The following is a 22,154-nucleotide window of genomic DNA, read 5'->3' on the forward strand; positions in this document are numbered from 1 at the left end:
TGACTTCTTTTTCCTATTTTAGGATGATACTATTATTTTTCAAGATGGATTTCCTACCACCAAAAGAAATTTTATGCATTATTTAAATTTGTGTTGGTTTATATTGAATCATCAAAAATTGCATGTTTATTGGAAGGGCTTGCTCTTTTAGTCTACACACTTTAACACATTTTCTTATTTGAACCATACATCAAAGAAGAGAGATAGGTTCTTCATGTTTTAAAATAGCCTATAGATTTTTTTTAAAAGCCTGTGGGGCAATTGAGTCTTTTTACAATAGTTCTGGAGGTATAATAGGAAAGCTATCAACATAATGGACCACATCAGTAACAAAAGTAACCAAAATCATATGATTATTTCAATAGATGCAGAGAAAGCCTATGACAAACTACAACATCCATTCCTCTTAAAACACTAGAGAGCATAAGAATAAATGGAGCTGGGGCAGCTAGGTGGCACAGTGGATAAAGCACCAGCCCTAGATTCAGGAGTACCTGAGTTCAAATCCAGCCTCAGACACTGGACACTTACCCTGGGTCAGTCACTTAGCCCTCATTGCCCTGCCAAAATGAAAAACAAAAAGAATAAATGGAGCTTTCCTTAAGATGATAAATAGTATCTATCTTAAACCATCAGCAAGCATTATATGAAATGTGGATAATTTAGAGGCATTCCAAATAAATCAGGGGAGAAACAAGAATGTCCATTATCACCAATTACTATTTAATATTGTATTAGAAATGTTAGCTTTAGCAATAAAAGAAGAAAAAGAAATTGAAGGAATTAGAATAAGCAAGGAAGAAACAAAACTCTCACTTTTTGCAGATAATATGATAGTGTACTTAGAGAATCCCAAAGAAACAACTAAAAAACTACTTTAAAAATTAACAACTTTATCAAAGTTGCAGAATATAAAATAAATCCACATAAATCCTCAGCATTTCTATATATGACCAACCAAGTCCAGCAGCAAGAGATAGAAAGAGAAGTCACATTTAAAATAACTGTAGACAATATGCAATACTTGGGAGTCTACCTGCCAAGATAAACCCATGAACTATATGAACACAATTACGAAACACTTTTCATACAAATAAAATCATATCTAACCAAATGGAAAAATATAAATTGCTCATGGGTAGGACATGCTAACATAATAAAAATGACAATCCTACCCAAATTAATTTACTTATTCATTGTATACCAATAAAACTACCAAAAATACTTGATACAGCTAGGAAAAATACCCAATAACTAAATTCATATGGAAAAACAAAAGGTCAAGAACATCAAAGGAAATAATGAAAAAAATGCAAAAAAAGGTGGCCTAGCTGTACCAGATTTAAAATTATATTATAAAGCAGCAATCATTAAAACTATTTGGTACTGACTAAGTAAGTAATAGAGAGGAGGATCAGTGGAATAGGTTAGGCTAACAAAACACAGCAGTAAATGAATGTAGCAATCTCCCTTTTGATATCCTCAAAGACTCTAGCCTCCAGGATAAGAGCTTACTATTTGACAAAAACTGCTGGGAAAATTAGAAAATAGTATTGCAGAAACTAGCCAAAGACCAACATCTTACACCATACACCAAGACAATACCAAAAGATTTATGGTGGAAAATGCTATCCACATTCAGAAAAAGAACTATGGAGTCTGAATACAGACTGATGCATACTATGTTAACTTTTGTTGTTGTTTTTTTGTTATTGTTCTTATTTATTTTTTCTTGCATTTTTTTCTTTCCCTTTGTTCTGATTAAGGTGGAAATATGTTTAACATTAATGTATTGTATAACCTATATAAAACTATTTACTGGCTTCAGGAGCAAGGAGGGAAAGAAAGGGTGGGAGAAAAATTTGGTACTCAAAAAATATCTTAACATGTAATTGAGAAAAATTAAAATAAATAAATGAACTTTTTAAGAGTCCCTGGGGCAATCTGATCTTTTTACAATAGTTCTGTGGATATAAAAATTCAATAAGATTAGTCAAGAAAATGCGTGATTCAGTATATGTCTATGAATTATTGGTTTCAATACCAATGAAAGCAACTCAGAATTTTGGGGTAAATCATCAACAGAATTTCTTACATTCTTCTAATATTTCTTTTGAGGGGAGATTTTAATTGTTTAAACTTAACCATCTATTAATCATGAAATCATATGGTTATTTCCCTAATAAAGTTTTATCTGGCATCTTTGGGATTTTTTTAAACTACTTATGTAAATCAAATAGATGACTACAAGTAATTAGAAAATTTGCCAATGCCAGAAATATTTTCTACAGGTGTATACATTTATTCAATATTTCATGGCTTTCCATCACGGCTTCTATGATATCATTCTTTTCAAAACTTTGTAATGGCTCACATTTTTGCAAGAACCCTTCAGTCTACTTTTAAATGACTTTACTTTCCTATATCATCTCTACTTCTCCAAACTAATCTCCTAAGCTTTTTCCTATTCTACTTCATCTGGGCTATCCTTTTCACTTTTCAACAAGCACACTATACCCAATCCCTACATCCGTATTTTTACTTATGCAGCTACCTCACTGGAATGGCTTCTCTACTCCTTTCTCTTATTGAATTTCAATTTTTATTTCATGTCCCCTTACTCCATGAATTTTTTTTTTTTTGCGGGACAATGAGGATTAAGTGAACCTCCATGAAACTTTAGCAAACAACTACTATTCACATATTTGACTCCTATCCATGATCTCTTATGTATTTTTTCTATGACTTCCCTGTGAAAATAAGACATGTTTTATTTGTATTTCATTGTTTCATGTCTCTATGTATTATCCCTCCAGTTATAAACTCAATGAATATAGTAGTATATGCATAATATTTGGGAGCATAATAAAAAAGAACAATTGCAAATCACCTGGAAGCATGGATTATATAATTCTAAGGCTAAATAGACCTGTGACCTTGGGCAAAACATGTGGTCTCTTTGAATTTCAGGTTCCTTGATATTAAATGAAGATAGTAACCTCTAGTTTACCTTTCCAGTTGTGGTCAGTGCACAGATCAAGTGAAAAAATTGAAAAATGAAATTCTGAGCAATGGATTTTCATAAAATGAGAGAATTTGGGACATTCAGAGAAATTATGTAACAACAGCAACAACAACAATGACAACAACAATAATCATCATCATCATAATAATAGTTATAATTATTATTATTATTATTATCTTGGAGGGAAAACAGCTATTGATTTAAATTGTATCTTCTTTCTAGCTAACAATTTAAGGGACATGCTCTCTAAGGGGTAAAAAATTGGTTATAATTGAACTTCCAATTATATTTGACATAAAATAACTTCATGAATGTGTAAAACAAATTTAGAAATAATGCAGATTAAGCATCAGTTCAGCATACTAATTCTAAGCCTACTCATATGTTATGAAATTTGACTTGTATTACTTTACAAGAATAAGGAGAAACTGAGAAACAAAGATCCATGAACAACCTCTTAATTTTTCTGATTAATTATTTTCAAGCATAACTATATCAATGCTATTATAAAAATGTTCATGGAATAGAACAGGACATCCTATGTATTTAGTGTTCACTAGGTCTTACGAGCCTTATGGTATTGTAGAAACAGTGCTGAATCAAATTAGTAAGACCCCAATAAAGAATTCTATTTTCTTTTATAAATTAGAAAATATGATTCACCTATCCTGAATGTAAGGCTCAGGAAAGGCTGCAGAACTCACAACTATAGAAATAAAAGATTAGACATTCAGATATTTCAGGGACGGGGATCCTGACACTCATTGATTCCTAGTATAAACTGTTCTCTGAAAATCTTTCTTCAAAGCAGTGAATTCTAATAAATACAACAATGTTGACAGTATGAAAACAAACAAACAAACAAAAAACCTTTAAAAGAATGGGCCTGATAGTCTATAGGTGAAGTAGATAAGAATCCCTAATTTTCCACCTTTGAAATCCTCATTAGTTATCAGTTAGGAAATGCTTAAGTTGTTTCAGCAGCATGGCCAATATTCTGTTCTGTGACTCAGCCACCCATGTCAAAAATATAGAGAATGACTTGGCTCTTATTGATAATAATATCATCATATATTAGGAAGAGCCCTGTATTTGGAAGTGGAAGATTAGCTTTTGGGCCCAAGATTTAGCACTTACTAACTTTATGAAATTGGGCAAGACACTGTTGTATGTCTAAGGTTGCTCATCTATAAATAAAGGAAATTGGACTAGATATTTTATCTTTAAATGCCCTTCTAACTCTAAACATCATAATGAATGAATGAATGAATGAATGAATGAATGAAGCTTCTATAGTGCTTACCAGAGCTTCAGTTATCAATGTTTAAGCAACCTGCCTTTGTTCAAATCTCATTGCACCATAACTTTACCAAGGCATCCCTTTATTCAAATATTATATAAAATTTATTATGGCTCAACATTTTCCAAATGAGTAGGGTCTGAATTAATTTAATATTATTTTAAGGAAAGTTACAAAAGAAAAAAAATGTTGCCAATCAAATACCATATAAGATCTCATATGAGACATTGGATTTTAATGCCTGCAGTGAGCAAAGAAGTTTTATCTTGCCCAGGTCCTGTATCTTGCCCTCACAGTTTTCTTCCCAGCAGCTCAGTGCAGATCTGCATGTCACACAAGGAGATTACCTCTTTTATATGGCATCAGACAGCAGGGGGCTGCTGGAAAGCATTGTTGTTTGTGCTCTCTGGATTGCCCAATTTTCAGAACAATTCTTTTTTTCAACACTGAGTTGGCTTAGATTTTTTTTTTTTGGAAATCAAGTGATTCTTGATATTTCCATGCAAATGAACTCACTCAGTATCTGAAGCAGAGACTATATATTTTAAGCAGAATATTCAAATCATGGGAAATATCAATGTTGACAAAATCATATTAAAATTTTAAATATTAAAAAAAACAATATGATTGAGTCTAATTGTTCCTAATAATAGGGAGAGGGATTGGACTTGTTACTTCATTGTCATAGGAAACTCCTAGATGAAGAAAGTCTGTCTACCAATGTAGAATGGCGGCGGCGGCTGCTGCTGCTGCTGCTGCTTCTTCTTCTTCTTCTTCTTCTTCTTCTTCTTCTTCTTCTTCTTCTTCTTCTTCTTCTTCTTCTTCTTTTTGGTGAGGCAATTGGGATTAAGTGACTTGCCAAGGGTCACACAGCTAGTAAGTGTTAAGTGTCTGAGGTCAGATTTGAACTCAGGTCCTCATGAATACAGGGTTGGTGCTCTATCCACTGTGCCACCTAGCTGCCCCAGAATGGCATCTTCTTTGAAATTTATATTCTTAGGGCTGCCTAGAGCATTGAAAAGGACAACATCACATCTCCATTATACATCAGAATAAAGATTTAAACCAAGGTTTTCCTAGCCTTGAACCCAACTCCCCATCTACTACATCATGTTGCTTCTCAGTGTTATTCTTAATAATGGGGTTATTAGTAGTTCATGCTATAATTGCTCAAATTATTTGTGTTTCCTTACTTTTCTTAAAATACATAGTCTCTATCTCAAAAATATATAACATAAACTACCAAAAAAAGCAAATTTGGGTGGGATAGAAAGAGTAAGGATAAAAGTTCAAACCCTATGACCTATAAAATGCAGGAGTTATTCACTTAATTGATTCTAACATCACAGCCATTAATAGGATGATGTTGATGGCCATGATGATGCTTGTGCATTTAAGAGCCAAGAATGTCCTAAATTATACACAGAAGAGAAAATTAAATGGTCTCATTATTTTAAATGTGATTTGCCAGTTTATGTATGTAATTCTATCCTGATTGAGCCAGTTTCCATAAATAACTCATTTCTGGTTATTTTTCTCTGTAAGTAAATGAAGATTATCAATCTTATTTCTCCTGGCCATAGTGCCAAGAATTATAACTTCTGTAATTTAGATGCTTCTTTTCTGTGATGATAGGAGATGACAGGTTTTTTTTCCTCTTTAACTTTTCTACTTATTCTCTTTTTGCTTTTGAGTAATTTAAAAATTATATGTTTGGTCACATCTGCTCTCTCCTTGACATTCACTACCCTTGACACAAGTTGATTATGGTCTAAAGTATTCAAATTGGTCTGAAATTGATCAAATTTACCACTTACTTCTGTGAGTAGTTTCAAGACATGTGAGTCTTGATGATCTGGGTCTTCTGAATGCATGATAGTTATAGCAGCAGGTGACATTTTGCCTTGGCTTCACTCAGCTGCAACATAGCCTTTAAGCAGACCTTTCATGATCCCTTGAGATTCCCCAAGAAGATATCCCATTTCAATCAGTGAAATAATCAAGCAATAAAAATTATTTATAACCTACTATTTGACATCTCTCCTATGAATTTTGTTGCACTGTGGAAAGAACACAGGCTCTGGAGTCAGAGGAACCAAATTCAAATTCTATCATTGATAGTACCTGTATGACTTTGGGCAATTCACTTAACATGTCTGGGCCTTGGATTATTCATCTAAGAAATAAAAGGATTGTAACAAATGTTCTCTGAGTTTCTTTTTAGCTCTTTATTTATGATCCTATTGATGAAATATTAAAAGAGTACTAGGCTTCAGTTTCCTCAATCAAGTCAACAACCAATCAATCAACAAACAGATGTTTATCCAGGGAAGAGAATGATGGACCTGGAGTCAGGAAAACTTTTACTAAATCAACCTCAGACATTTACTAGCTGTGTGACCCTGGGCAAGTCACTTTACCTCTGTTTGCTTCAGTTTTTCTAGTCTCTAAAACGGGGAAAATAATAGGACCTAGAGCTATTGTAAGGATCAAACAAAATCATATTTATAAGTCATTTTGCAAACCATAAAGTGCTATGCAAGTGTTATCTTCTATATCATTTTAAGGACCTATTATGTACAAGGAAATGTACCAGGCACTGGGGATTTAAAGGCAAAACTAAAATAACCTCTGACCTCAGGGACCTTACTTTTTGGGAGGGAGTGGCAATATGCACACATGTAAATATATACAATATTTATATAAAATAAATACAAGATGACTTTTAGCTGAAGGAAGAGTCTCTTCTAGGAGAGATAACAAGGTAGACTTATGGGTGATGGTATTTTACCTGTGCTTTGGAGAAAGCTAAGGATTATAAGAAACAGAGGTGAGGAGGTAGTCTATAACTGATATAGAGATTAGCCTTTGCTAATGGAAACAGGTGATGGAATGTTGAGTATGAGGAAGAGCAAGAAGTCCAACTTGGTTAGATTATTGAACCCATGAAGATAAGTCATAAGTGTTAAGCCTAGAAAGTTAAGTTGGAGCCAGATGCTGAAGAGTATTAAATAGCAAATAGAGAGCTTGTTTTTGATTCTAAGATGGAATCCCTATAGTACATTTGTAAGTAAGGGATTTGTACTTGATCTATGATATTATGCACTTCTTACTAATATTTGCCCTAAGGATATGACTTGGCTCATTCCAGGCAGCTAAATATTACATAAAAAGTATACATGTCCCAAGAGAAGTCTGCAATCATATAGTAATTACATAGAATAATTATCTTTTAATGAAAATAGTGTGAGGATAACCTTGATATATTGAAGGATGTTACTCTTTCCACAGTCCCTAATAGGTCCTACCCAGCTAAAAATATTCAAGTAGACTGCCAACTTTCTATCTATAAATACACACAGAGACTCAGATCTATGGCTTAAAATCTGAGAGTTACCTGAGGCTTACAGAACTTTCATATGTAACACAAGGAAGACTCAAGGCAATACTTGGAATCTTTCCAACTCCAAGTCTAACACTAAACCTACTATATCAAACTAGTTGTCTCACTTCTCTGTGTGTATAAACCTGCCATACATTTGCATACAAATACACACAAGCATAGTCAAAACTTTTTCCCCCCGAGTCTGATATATCATAACTGCAGGGATCAGCAATGAGGATCAGGAAGCCAAGATGCAACTTATAGTCTCAGAGAGTTGACTAAAGACACTGGTAGAGTCATTTGTCTTTGATAATTTATCTAGGATGTATCAGAGGTAAGTCTTGAATACAAACTTTCCTGAGTCCAAAACCACCCTTCTATCTACATGCTGTGCATTTGTGCATGTGTGTTGACATATTTCTGTAAACAAATCAATTCTTTATATATTGTTTTTGTCTATAAATGCCTTGGTGAAGATAACCAGTATTTTAATGTCATGGTTGTTTCCTTGTGGTTGCTTTATATTTACAATACTTTTCACATACTTCCAAATACTCTCTTAAGATCTGAGTTGTGTTGAATGATTAATCTAGACCTGGGCTCCATGTTATTTTGTATTAATCTTAAGTGTACCTATATTATTATGAGTATTATGTTTAATAATTTAATGCCCTACCAACTTGAGATTGTTAATATTTACAGGTTTTCTGTTCCATATGGTATATTTCTAACAACTTTTTTTCTCTCTCTCTCTTTTTCTGTTTTTTCTTATATGCTTGCATTGGTGTAGCAGACCACTTGGGGATTGAATTCATGGGTAAGACCTCATAACTTATCTCTTAGATACTTTGAAAAGCTGTTCTGTATAGTTACTCCAAATCATCCTTGGCTTCTAAATTTGCTTGTTTGATATGTCTAAGTAGTAGGTTACTACTGAGATTTTTTTTAAAAGAACATATACTGTATGTATTCCTCACTTATATTACTCAACCTGACAGAATTATCTAGAATATTTCTATCTGCCTTGTTTTGGAACTGGACTGATTATTTGCAGTTTTTTATGTGGCAAGTATTATATTTTTATGCCTTTTAGATTGTAGTTTCTTACTGAATATTTTATTTCAGAGAATAATATTTCTATTGGTTAGGCTATTCAAAACAGTTTTTATTCCCTAAAGAAAAAATTAAACCTTCCTTGCCTCTTCTTGTACTTGGATTGCTGAAAAGCAGTCATGGTTCTGTAATATCTGAGAGGTTGCTAACTGCAGATGGTGTTATTTTCTGTAATTTCTGACAACATAACACATTGGGTATGATAAGCTGAGAGTGCATTACTAAATGAAATGGTGAGAGAAATCTTAGAAAAAATGTTGAAGTTTAATATTAATATTCTTCAAAATGAAATGAGTCTATCTTAAATCCCTCCCAAGAGAATTTCATTACTGATGTATTTAAAAGCCTCTATTATAAAGTCGTTCAACAGCACAGAACTCAAGGATAGACTTATAATAAAACATCAATGAGTTATGATTAAATCATACAAATTTTCCATTTATTCATCCATGTCTAAGGATTTTCTTCCCAAGAGAATTTCATTATTATACAAGAGTAGTTGGCCTCATATTTCCTGATGGTAGAAGGAATTTAAGGAAGGAAAGGAGGGAGATAGGCATAGAGGGAAATTGATAGAAAATGAAGGTAATTTTAGATAGACAAAAAGATTAATTCAAGAGATATCATAGGACTATCAAGTTAGGGAATATGCAATATGCCTCTCTTTACTGGCACTAAAACTGTTGGCACCTCTTTTTCTTTAAGTTACTCTTAACTGAATATCCATGATTATATTTTTCTTCTTTTAACTAAATTCTGTGTAGACTCTCTGGAATTACATTGGAATTTGGATTTTGCTCCAATAATCTGGACTACGCCAGATCCAAATTAGGTCATCAGTGAGAAGAGGGAAAAAGTCCTTTAGAGTATATCGATTACCATGCATAGGAATTTTGTAAAACACTTGCACTTTGACCTGTAACAAAAAGAGACCCTCCTCATATTTGTGCTCAGAATACATTGATGAAGACAGGACAGATGCTGGAAGAATTGTTTAGGCTTAATAGCTAATTCATGAACCAGGTCATGAAAATAACTGAGTGAAATTTCCTTCAGAAAGCAGCAGACCTAGAAATTGCCTTCAGCATACAAGGAACTCACATGTTCCTGTGGCACCATCCACAAGAAACTAGAAAAAACATAACAGTAAATGCAAAGAGTAACAGGAAAATCTTCTAAAATTACTTGGATCCAACTCAACCATTTGTTTGCATTGATGCCATAAATTTATAACAATGCTCTTAAATGATCCTTAGGGCAATTATAATGAACCATCCTGTCTTATATCTCAGAATCACATGAAATACCTTTAGAGTCTGACAGGAGATATTAGGCCCAGTAAACATATAATTAATTAGTCCTCTGAGAGGGTGTGGCTAATTGGGAAGTCAACCAATCAGGATGCCCATACTACATAGAAAGGTACTCCTCAGAAGTTTTAAGACAAAGAAACATGTGATTTCATATTCTCAAGGTGATTTAAGAACTCATCACATTGATCAGAAAATTCCCTTAAAAACCTCCCTTCTATTACTATTGCTACTATTATTACTAATGCCACTACTAATATTAAAATAATAAATTACATCTTTAAGGTTAACAGAGACCCTTCCTCTCAATAATTCTATGAGGTTGGTGACCTATGTATTATTATTTCAATATTATAGGTGAGATTACTGAAGGACAGGGAATGAAGGGACTTGTTCACAATTACATAGCTAGTAAATATCAGAAGTGGGATTTAAATACAGATTCTATTGTTTCTAGGTTCAGTACTCTTTATTATATAATTTTAGCTAAGAGGAAGTTTTCCCTTAATTAGTTACCTTCCTGAACGTTAGTAAAGTTGTTGACATTTCAAAAGATACTACATGCATATGCATACATACCAAATATATTGATCTACCAATTTGGTCACCTGCCTGTCCATTGCCTTATTGCCTTCCTCTATCTATCTATCTATCTATCTATCTATCTATCTATCTATCTATCTATCTATCTATCTATCTATCTATCTATCTATCTATCATATATTTATCTATCATATATTTTAATAGTTATGAATCATTATTTTCAACTGGGTAGGTATTCTTTTGAGTGATCCAGATTACATGCAATATGTGGTCTTAAAATTACATGTTAATCTCAATTCTCCTGCAGCCAACATATTAAAAAAAGACTTTTTGAATGTAGCAAAGGTATTCATTCGACAACAAATGCCAACCATACCACTAATTCTGAAAAGAGATCCTATGTAGCTAGATAGGATATACTGAAATTATTTTTGCATGTTTTTTGAGAACCCAGGGTCAACATACAATGAGGCATGAAAGGAAGACATCAGTCTTATATGAAATTATGTGTGTATACAAATATATGTATGTGTGTATATAAAATCGTGGGCGTCATTCAAACTTAATGGAATCAATATATCAAAATTATGGACTATGTATGGACAATTCTTTGATACTTCTATTGAATAAATGTATTTATTAATAAATAATATCACAAAACATATATATGTTATATAGATATACACATGTGCATATATATACACACAAATATATGTATGTATACACAAACATATACTAGGTATTCCAGCAATGGTTTTGGGGGTCAACTTTAGGGAATGTTTGAGGAGCTAGGTCCTTGGAGTTGTAGCCAGAAGGCTGTTAGTGGTGATGGAATGAAGATAGGAGGAAGAGAAATTGAGTCTCTCTGCTTCACCCTCATTTCCAGTATTATTTGAGTTACTACGAAAATAATAAGCAACACATCCGCCTGGAAACTAAGATAGGGTTAACTAGGAATGGCAAGGAAGGGGATTTTCATGGAAATGCCAGGAAAGGAGAAAAGAATGTATATCCATCTAGGAATGATGAGTTACCCTTTTGCTATATTTACATTCCTAGCTAATGGCCACTTTCCCCTGTACTCTGTATTTCTTTGTCAGAGAGTGTTTAACCAAATATTGTGGGGATATTGTGTTACTTTGGTCATTGTAATAGCTTATCAGAATATATCCCTCTGTAAAAGTTAATTCATGCTAACTGATATTATGGAGACAAAATAGGTTCAATTACATTCAAGAACACAAAGGGTTAGTAGACCCTAATCTGGGGTCCAACCTGCAGGTATTTTGAGGAAACTACTATATATTCATGTATTTTTCTACATACATATATACATATACACACATATTTATATATAGTGTATTTATCTATGTAGGAAACATATAAATATGTGTATATATACACACTTATATGTGAAATTCTGTAATTATACCACATGCTATACAGAAAGGTAACATCAGTAAAAAAAAAAGCACAATGTTTAGAACTAGAGTTCTGAAGTATTCAAATCAGAATTTTGTTATTTTATCTGTAATTTCAAAGAGTTGATATGAAGACAATAACTGGAAAAAATAGAATTTTTAGAATACATGCTTAACCAACTGCTAGATATAATAGAAAGAATACTGGAGTTAGACTTAAGGTATCTTGATTGCAATCTCACCTCTGGTACTTTTCATTTATGTGACCATGGGTAAGTTATTTAACCTTTGTGGGGCTAATCTCTTTACCTGTAACATGGACATAATATAGCATTTAGTCTATTTTCCCTAATTTTGGGGGAAGTGCGGTATGTTTTATTAAAATGAAAGTGCTATGTAAATATAAAATAAAGTTATAATTGGCTTTGATTAAAGGAACTGAGATTTTAGGATCAGCCCTTCTCTACTCTTCTTCCTCTGAGGTCATACAAATATATAGTATAAGGAAAAAATTGTGACCAAAAACCCTCTTTAACCTGACTTAATGAGCCAATCAAGCAATGAGATGAGACAGCTTGTTTAAAATATAAAATAGTTGTACTATGTCTGCAAGCCATTGTTCTCATGAAAAGAAATTATTCTATGTGAATTAACTAGCTAATGTTTTAGGTATTCCATCTCAGATCTCAAAAAAATATTGAGGGGGGGAGGGGTAGAGTGATCTCTTACACAAAGATGTCATTGTCTGTGATAAAATATATGTGACAGTTCCCCATCAGAGAGCTTTGTAAGAGAACAGGTGCAGGGCCATTTTGAAATGGACTTATAAACCATGCATCACTCTGAGGATGGCACAGATCTTTTATGCAAATTTACCAATTCTCATTTGGCAGTGTACAGAGAGTTAAATGTCTTCCCTGTGATTGCAACATTGTTCTCTTGCTTTGCTATGAGAGTTAGAATTTGTCTTTACACAAAGGCGATTACAAAACTCTGGTTTGGAACAATGAAATCCTGGCTAATAACATAATTTGATGAGAACATACATCTGGACTGAGTCTTGGGCAGAGTGTATTCTATGATTCAAAGGTTATATGACATTGAGTATAATTAAAGAGCCATATTGGTTTCCCACAGAGAGGCCATAACAGATTCATTGAACAATTATGCAGCAGAATACAGAATCCTGTACAGTTAAGGACTTCCTTGTGCATTAATGCAAAGCTTCTTATGTTGTGGCTTGTGACCCCATATGGGGTCATGTAACTGAATGTGAGGGTCATGAAAAAATTGGTAGTAAATATTTGATTTGTATGCCTATTTTATATACCTATATACCCAGGTTCGCATGAAAATTTCTCAGGTGAAGAGGGGTCACAAGTAGAGAAAGTATAAGAAGCCCTGCATTGATATACAAAGAGTAAAAACATTACAGCCGTTTTCAAACAAGCTGAAATTATCCATAATAAATGTTCCATCATTAAATATTTTTTCATGAGAATCAAATGTTTTCTGTTTAAAATTCAACGGGAGAAAGTATGAGAGGTTTTCCCCCCTAATATTTTCCAAACTATATGAGTGGAGAGTTGGTTCATTATTTTTATCATACAATATTTCTAAATCACTAAAATACTTTTCTGTACTAATTATGAAATGAAATGAGGTAACCTTCCCCTCTTAGACTATCTTCTCTAACATGGGCTTTTGTGGGAGGGTAGAGAAACAAACCATTTAGGCACTCTGAAAAAGTATAATTATTTATTTTTAAAAAGAAAGCTTTATAATTTAATTTTCATTCTGGATATTAACACCAAAATACATTACGGTAACACCATACATAAAGCAGAATGCAAAAATGAGAATTCTATGTGAATCCATAAGTCCCCATTCCAGAGTTCTTACTTCAAAATTTTAGAGTACATAATAAATTCCATAATTACCTTCAAAACCATTCTGCTTGTCTGTACTTCTTTCTGAAATTTCTTCAGTTCTTTCTGTGCAGTTTGAAAAATATTTCAGTATCGCTCCTTTTTTGTCACCCTTTATATCTTCCCTTTCCTTGCAATATGCCCAAGTTAAAACTGAAAGGAGAAAAATAAACTTATAATATGTAAGAATAGTCAAGCAGAAAGGCCATGTCCAAAAGACATGTCTCTTTCGGACTCAAGCCCATCCGTCCTCTGTCAGGAGATATGTAATATATCCTCTCATAGAGTCTTTGGAGATATTGGCCATCATTGTTTTGATTATATTTCCTTAGTCTTTCAAAGTTATTTTGCCATGATGTTATCCTTAAATAAATGATTCTGCTGGTTCTGTTCACTTTACTCTGAATCAGTTCTTCCTTGCCAAAATTCTCTAAAGTTATCATTCATCAGTTCTTCCTGTGTAATAAAATTTCACTACACTCATATACTAAAAAGTGTTCATCCATTCCCTAATTGATGGGCACCTGACTTAATTTTTTTTTCTTTTTTTTCCCTTTTCCCTTCTAATACCTCTTTCCTCAATTTATTTTGCTTGCAAATATTCCCTCCTCATTATTATTTCCCTTAACCTCCCTCCCCATCTCTACTTTTAAAAAATACTTTCCTTATGGGGAATTCTCTGTATATGTATATTTTGTCTAGGTTTATGTCTATATATGTATGTACACTTGTATATACATATACGAAAAGCCCCCACATATACACATGTATAAAAGTTGGTGTTTTATTTGATTTGTTCATCTGTCCAGATTTAGGTACTAAATAAATTGGTGTTTTGTTCCAAGATGATTTTCTGCCCCACCTCCTCTGCTGAAAGCCCTTTGTAGGAGTGAAATGGGCCTATATTTTCTCACCCTGGGCTCCCTATTTTGCTGTGCTGACCTACAGTTTTATAGGGTATGGTATCCCTAGATCTTGGAGGTTCAGAGCCCTGGATCTTCGGGGCTCTCTATGGCCTCTCAGAACAGAGTACTAGCCTCCTCCCAGTCCCTGGAATGCTGGGCTTTCCCATGCTGAGCATTGACATGCTACTTTAGTCCATACTGTAATGTTTTGAGCATATATGACCTCATTAGGGATTTTTCAAAGGGCCCTCCAATCTTGCTGCTTCTGGACATAGAGCCTTCCCAGCTGAATTTGTTTCTGGCCAATCACTCATCACACTAGACTTTGGAGATGTTTGCCTACAGTGCCATAAGCTTTGCTAGTATACTATGTACCTATTGCTCATAGTCTGGTGGCTGACATTTTGTGTATTTGGAGTGTGTGTGTGTGTGTGTGTGTGTGTGTGTGTGTGTGAAGAAATCACTTATTAGAGTTTTTCACTGGATTTATTTTGATTGTTACCTTATTCTTCATTTGGTACAAATTTCAAGTTGTCCCGGGAATAGGTATGTGGAATCTGTGCTTCCTGCATATGTTTAATCAGCCATCTGGGGCATAAGTAAAAAATTGTCAATTTCTGATGCATTTTTGAATTAAATAAATCAGTAAATAGATAAATATTTAGCGAGTCCTCTTATAGACATCTGGACAGCTAGGTGGTACAGTGGATTGTGCACCGGGCCCAGAATCAAGAATGCCTGGGTTCAAAACTAACTTACTAGCTATGTGACCCTATACAAGTCACTTAATTCTGTTTGCTTCAGTTTTCTTTTCTGTAAAATGAGCTGAGGAGGGAAATGACAAACCACTGCAGTATCTTTGCCAAGAAAACCCCAAAAGAGGTCATAAAGACATGACTGAAGAGACTGACCAACAACTATAGATATAGTGCTGCACTTTCAGGGATACAAAAGCCTAAAAGAAGGCTCTTTTCTCAAGGGAATTAAATACTCCTTGAAATATAAATTACTTATAGTTGCTAATTTTATATCACATGTTAAAATTTACAAAGTACTTTACATTTACCTCATTTGATCCTCACCACAACCCTGTTATGATAGACACTATTAATCTCCTGATTTTGCTGAAGAGAAAACTGCCCAAAAGAAAGATTAAGTCACTTGCCTAGGGTCATACAGCTTTTAAGTGTCTGAGCCAGGATTTGAACTCAGATCTTCCTGACTCTAAGTCCAGCACTCTATCAACTGTACCACTTAGCTCCCTTCAAGCAGAAAGCTAACATGCTTGAAACACCCAGAAACTATATAACATAATTTGTAATAGCTCAAGTATTTTGTTCTTTTTCTTTTTGTTTAAAATACTTCTCTATTTGATTAGTCTATGACTGTATTGGTATGGCTTCTTTCCACTAGTGCATGTCACAACCCATCCCATCCTATGCAATTCTTCCCCACATCCTTCCATAAAGGACTTAACCTCAAGGAATTTATCCAAAGGTGAACTAACTACTCTGCTGAAAACCTTCTGAGGTTTTTAGTATTTTTATTTCAGCAGCACAGTACTTTGTCCATTTGCCATCCATCATTCTTGGTTTGTTATTGTCTAATCTCATTCTCTAGTTATTCATTTTTGTGGTGCTGCTTTTATGTAACTTTTAATATGTCAAATCCTCATAAGATGGTGGCAATTGGAATCCAAAGGAAGGAAAAGAAAAGAGCTTTCTCACCAGTAAACTAAACTAAGTAAATTAAGAAATTTAGTATGTTTAGCTTGGAGAACAGAAGACTTAGGTGGTAGAGAATATGATAGCTTTCTTAAAGCATCTGAAGGGTTGTAAAAGAAATAAAGAGTTTAGACTTATTCAACTTGGCCTCACAAGACAGAATTAACATCACCATATAAAAATCACTTCAAAATCTGGGATCCTATGATTCCAAGTTGTAATTAGATAAATTTAGACTGAATGTAAGTCTTAATAACTTCTAACAATCAGTGTTAATTTAACAGTGGGACAAGCAATGAGATAAAGACCCAAGGATACTTCCAAGTAGGAAACTCTCTTGCTGAGAAGCAAATCAGTACAATTGTAGAAAATGCTTTTTAGGAGTTAAAAAAAGGAATATAAATAATTTATACATCTACTACAAACTACTTAGTTGAGTCGTGAACTGCTCTTTTACCAGTGACTGCCAACTCAGAGAGAATAATCATCCAAGAGTCCAACTGGTCCTTCTACACAGCATCACTGGGTTGAGATAATCCTTAATTTAGGTACTGGCATATTGTGAGTTACATACAGCTTTCCTGTATCCCAGTATTTTGCATATTTGTCACACCATTCAAAACCACAGGATGCAGTGTTTTTGAGTGAATTAAATCATTCTATAATGATTGTTTTATCCATCTGTTCCAAAAACAAACAACAGCTCAGGATGGTGCTGAATGAGAACTCAACTCCTCCAGAAACAGAGCAAGAGCAGCATCTGAAATGGTGATTCCGAAGCATTTCCCCAATTCTCCACTTTACACACAAAAGCCCAAACCAAAATTGTATCAATCATTAGTTGATGCAAGTATACAAATTGGAAAAAAAAACAACAACTTCAAAGATAGTTTCACTTTATTTCATCAACCCCATCCAATAGACTCTGGCCACAAGAAATTGAGAGGGATACAATGTTATTTTCACAACTTCCTTTACAGATTCATTTAACATTTTTTTGCATTTTTTTCTGCTCCTAACATTGGTTATATATCTGGGAAGTGGATATCATTAGGAAGTAGTATTTGAGCATGAAGAAGGAGGTAACTCAGAGGAACTGAGCTGATATCTTCTGGATTGTTCAATTCAACATTTATTATTCATCTACTGAGTGAATCAGAACAATTGCCAAAATCTGTTGATTTTATTGCCATGATATCTTTTTTAATAGTAAACATTTTTATTTATAGTTTTTGGTTCCAATTTTTATCCCTCCTTCTCCCTCCCCTTCCCCTTCTCTGAGGGGGCAAACAATCATATGTGGGTTATACATGTATGATTATATAAAACATTACTGTATTTGTCATTTTGTACAAGAAAACTTGATTAAAAGAAGAAAATGAAAGAAGGTGAAAAATAGCATGCTTCAGTCTGTTCCATCAATATCAGTTCTTACTTTGGCAGTGGATGGTATGCTTCATCCATAGTTCTTTGGGATTGTCTTGGATCATTGTATTGTTGAGAATAGTCAAGTCATTCACAGTTCTTCATCAAACAATATTGTTGTCTCTGTTGCAACAGCTCCCTTCTCTGTATCCTCAATATACAATTTCAAGTTAGGTGTTTTTTAAAATTATTCAAACGTACCACTTATTGATTAACTACTATGTATGGAAAGTACTTTGCTGGGTTTCTCAGAAAGATAAGTCTTTGGTTCACTGAGCTTACTCTCTAGTGGAAGGATAGATATACAAACATAAGAAAGTATAAGGTAAAATTATATGTGGAAAGTGCATAAAAGATATAAAATATTATATGAAATGGGGCAGCTAGGTGGCATAATGGTTAGAGCACTAAGCCTGGAGTCAGGAGTACCTGAGTTCAAATTTGAACTATCTGTGTGATCCTGGGCAAATCACTTAGTTCTATTTGCCTCAGTTTCCTCATATGAAAAAAATAGGCTAGAGAAGAAAAAGTCAAAGCAGTCCAGTATCTTTGCTTAAACCCCCCCCCCCAAATGGGGTCATGAAGAGTTGGACATGACTGAAATGACTGAATAACAAGATTATGTGAAAAGTTAGGGTGGCATTAGAGGGGGATATTATCAGCTGGGTCAATCAAAAGTGGTATTAGAATTGGGCTTTAAAGGGTGGGTAGGATTTCAGAAATTAGAATACTTAGCCTTAACTCCTATCTCTGCTATTAATTACCAGTGCACCCCTTGGCAAGTCACAACCTCCATGGATCTCAATTTTCTCACCTAAAAATTAGGGACTTTGGGATAGGCAGTCTCTATATTCCCTCCTAGATCTAAATCCTGTGATTCTACACAGAGTACTAAATATCTTAGTGCTTTTTCCATCCTAATCCTAATTCCTAAATAACAAAAATAGAATTAGTAAATTGACTTTGGAGATGAATATGAGAGAAAATTAATGTTCTTAAACAGTGATTGCATAGGATAACCACAGTGTGACATAGTATCATGTTTTATTTTATTTCTCCTTGAGGATGATACAATAGATCCATGGATGTTGTGGGGGAATGGAAAATGGGTAATTAAAAAAATGAAACAATCGATTAGTAAGGTGATGGGGAAAAATGGGAGGTGTGATTAATTATTTTAAATGTCTTACCAAGGTCCTGGAAACCTAATATGAGGATAAAAATCCTAGCAAATGAACAATGGTATGAATTTAATAATATAAAGGGGGGGTTCTTAACAATCAAAACTATCCAAAATTTGAATGGACTGACTTGGGATTCAGTAGTATCCTCTGTGCTGGAGGTATTCAAGTAAATACTGGATGGCCACTTGTTGGGAATACTGTAGAGAAGATTCTCTTCATGTATAGGTGATTATATGTGCTTTGAGGTAACTTCTAAACTTTAAGTACTTCAGTGCAATCTTGAAATGTCTGTCCTAGTGGGATTTCATTCATTGGTGGAGAATCTAAACTTCTATTCCTCCTCTTCAATCGACTTCTTAGAATCTCTAGATCTCTTTTACTCATTTCTTTTTTGTTTGTTTTTGTTTTGTTTTTTTGTGTGTGGGGCAATAAGGGTTAAGTGACAGTCACACAGCTAGTAAGTGTCAAGTGTCTGAGGTTGGATTTGAACTCAGGTTCTCCTACATCCAGAACCAGTGCTTTATCCACTGGGCCACCTAGCTGCTCCTTCTTTCTCTCATTTCTAACTTAGATTTACACACACACACACACACACACACACACACACACACACACACACACACTTACTTGTCCATGTTTACACATGTTCCTACATAGAATATCAGCTTTCTGAGGACAGTGAAATGATGTTTTGTTTTTGTTTTTGTTTTTGTTTTCCCTTTGTATCCTCAGCATCTCACTTGATGTAATGCTTGGCATATATTAAATACATAAGAAAATTTTTGTTGAACTGAATTTAGTTACTCATTCTAGTGGTCATGGATGGTGCTGGAAATCATAAAGAGATCTCCAAGGAGGGTGACATGATTTAAGAAATAGATCAGTGATCCTGGTGAACAGTTAATTTTATGAGTCATCTTTTTTTAACAGAATGATTTGATGTCTATTTGCTATAAAGTAGGCACTGATCCACTTCCTATTTTCCTGTTTGGCTGAGGTTAAATGCTTTTGTTCTCCAGAAAATAGAGATGCACATATATTTTCAAAGAAGCTTAAATCAATGAGACATTTTTCCCAAGGTGCTACCTTTGGCTTCAAGATCACCTGTCTAAGAAGATCTGTATCTGAAACAATATTATCTGAGGAAGTGGGAATGTGTTTGCAGCAGTGAATGCTATGAAAACTCTCTTCACATCTTTAGCTAATTTGCATTCATCAGTCCTTTGTCATTCCCTCTCTCAATGGTTCTGTTAAGAGGTCATGATAACCATTAGATTTTCTTAAGAGATCAAAATAATTCCTTAAACATTTCCAAAAGAATGACTGCAGTAAGATGACTGACTTGGACAAGTCATCAACATTTCTTGCTCAGGTTGATTTGTTGTCACTTATTCCTCCCCCTGTCCCCTTTTTAAAATTTCTCTTTGGGAAAATTAGATTACAATAGACTGTATCCACTTGAAAATTATACTCTCTCTCTTTTTTTTTTTGATGAAATGGTAGTACTCAGCAGTTGACAAATAATGGCAAATGTGGATAAGCATTCCCAAATTATAAAACTAGTCGCTTGATTTCCTCTGTGCCTCAGAATGAACAGAAGCTCCTGTGAACTCCAATGGAGACTTTGTCTTTGGATAGGCTCAGTAGCGTTAGGCAGGGTGAGAAATGGACCCCTGATGAAAATCTCTATTTTACCCTCTTTTCTACATAAATGCTAAATTAGAGTTGATTATGTGTATGTGTAGTGAACAAGATAACAGGAAATAATGGGAAAGGAAAGCAGGAGTAATCGAAGCCTCAGCAATACATGTAACTGATGGGGGTTCCTAACTGGTGAAGATTAAGCCAAATAGCTCAAAGACATCCCTAAGTGACTGAACAGGGGCTTCTTTTGCTCAATAAAACAAATGTGGCTTTGTGAGCTCACTCATTTCTGTGTACAACGGTTCCCACTGTCACTACAAATGATGTAATATTTGAAAAGGCAGGTTTCATTGTGAGTAAAGTGACTTGACTTATAATATATGAACATCTAAGAAAATGAATGCAGCAATGCAGATTGAGGTAATCAGCTTTAGGGAAAGAAAATGGCATTTAAGTTACCATGAACAGTATTTCTAGCAATATTAATGAAGTAATAGCAGCTACATCTTTATATGTTTACTGCCCTTTATTTTCTCCATTACTTTCAGTCTACTAACAGTAGTCATAAATGTGTTCTTGAAAAAGTGGTCCATTATTTCCATCAGGCAAAATCAAGGCATGTATTTCCTACAGCTCTGAAGGAGACTTTGCTTGAATGGTTGCATTTTTGTTCACCTGATTTATACACCTATCAAAGTGTGGGTGTGTCTGTGTCTTTTCAGATTGTGAGATTATAGGGGCAGCTAGGTGGTGCAGTGGATAGAGCACCGGCCCTGGAGTCAGGAGTGCCTGAGTTCAAATCCGGCCTCAGACACTTAACACTTACTAGCTGTGTGACCCTGGGCAAGTCACTTAACCCCAATTGCCTCACTAAAAAACAAAAACAAAAACAAAAAACAAAACAGATTGTGAGATTATAAAAGGGAGGATCATGGGAAAGAAAAAATCAATAAGAAAGCTCACTAAACAGCTGGAAAGTCTATCTCTGAGTGACCTAGCTGCCTCCAAATCTGGTCTCAGAAATCTACTAGCTTGTGTGACCCTGGGCAAGTCACTTAACCTCTGTTTGCCTAAGAGGTAGATAGGTCACTCAGTGGATAGAGTGCCGGACCTGGGATCAGGAAGAACTGAGTTCAAATTTGGCTTCAGATACTTACTAGCTATATTATCCTAGGCAAGTCACTTGACCTCTGTTTACCTTAATCCACTGGAAAAGGAAATTGTAGCCCATTCCAGTAAGTTTTCCA

The 22,154-nt window shown here is 34.3% G+C and overlaps 1 protein-coding gene across 4 annotated transcripts in view; it reads left to right on the forward strand.

Annotated features, from left to right (window-relative positions):
- NRG3 (neuregulin 3) overlaps window positions 1–22,154 on the forward strand; it is a 1,197,616-nt gene that overhangs the window by 1,020,933 nt on the left and 154,529 nt on the right. For 2 of the 4 annotated variants that reach the window (XM_043984098.1, XM_043984099.1), the window contains exon 4: window positions 8,501–8,527. The exons of 1 other annotated variant lie outside the window; for it this stretch is intronic. In XM_043984098.1, coding sequence (XP_043840033.1) covers window positions 8,501–8,527 — 27 coding nt within the window. The remainder of the gene's footprint in view (window positions 1–8,500; window positions 8,528–22,154) is intronic. One more of the 4 variants, XM_043984100.1, reaches the window with a different exon arrangement.

The sequence above is a fragment of the Dromiciops gliroides genome, chromosome 2, assembly GCF_019393635.1.
Source record: "Dromiciops gliroides isolate mDroGli1 chromosome 2, mDroGli1.pri, whole genome shotgun sequence".
NCBI lineage: Eukaryota > Metazoa > Chordata > Mammalia > Microbiotheria > Microbiotheriidae > Dromiciops > Dromiciops gliroides.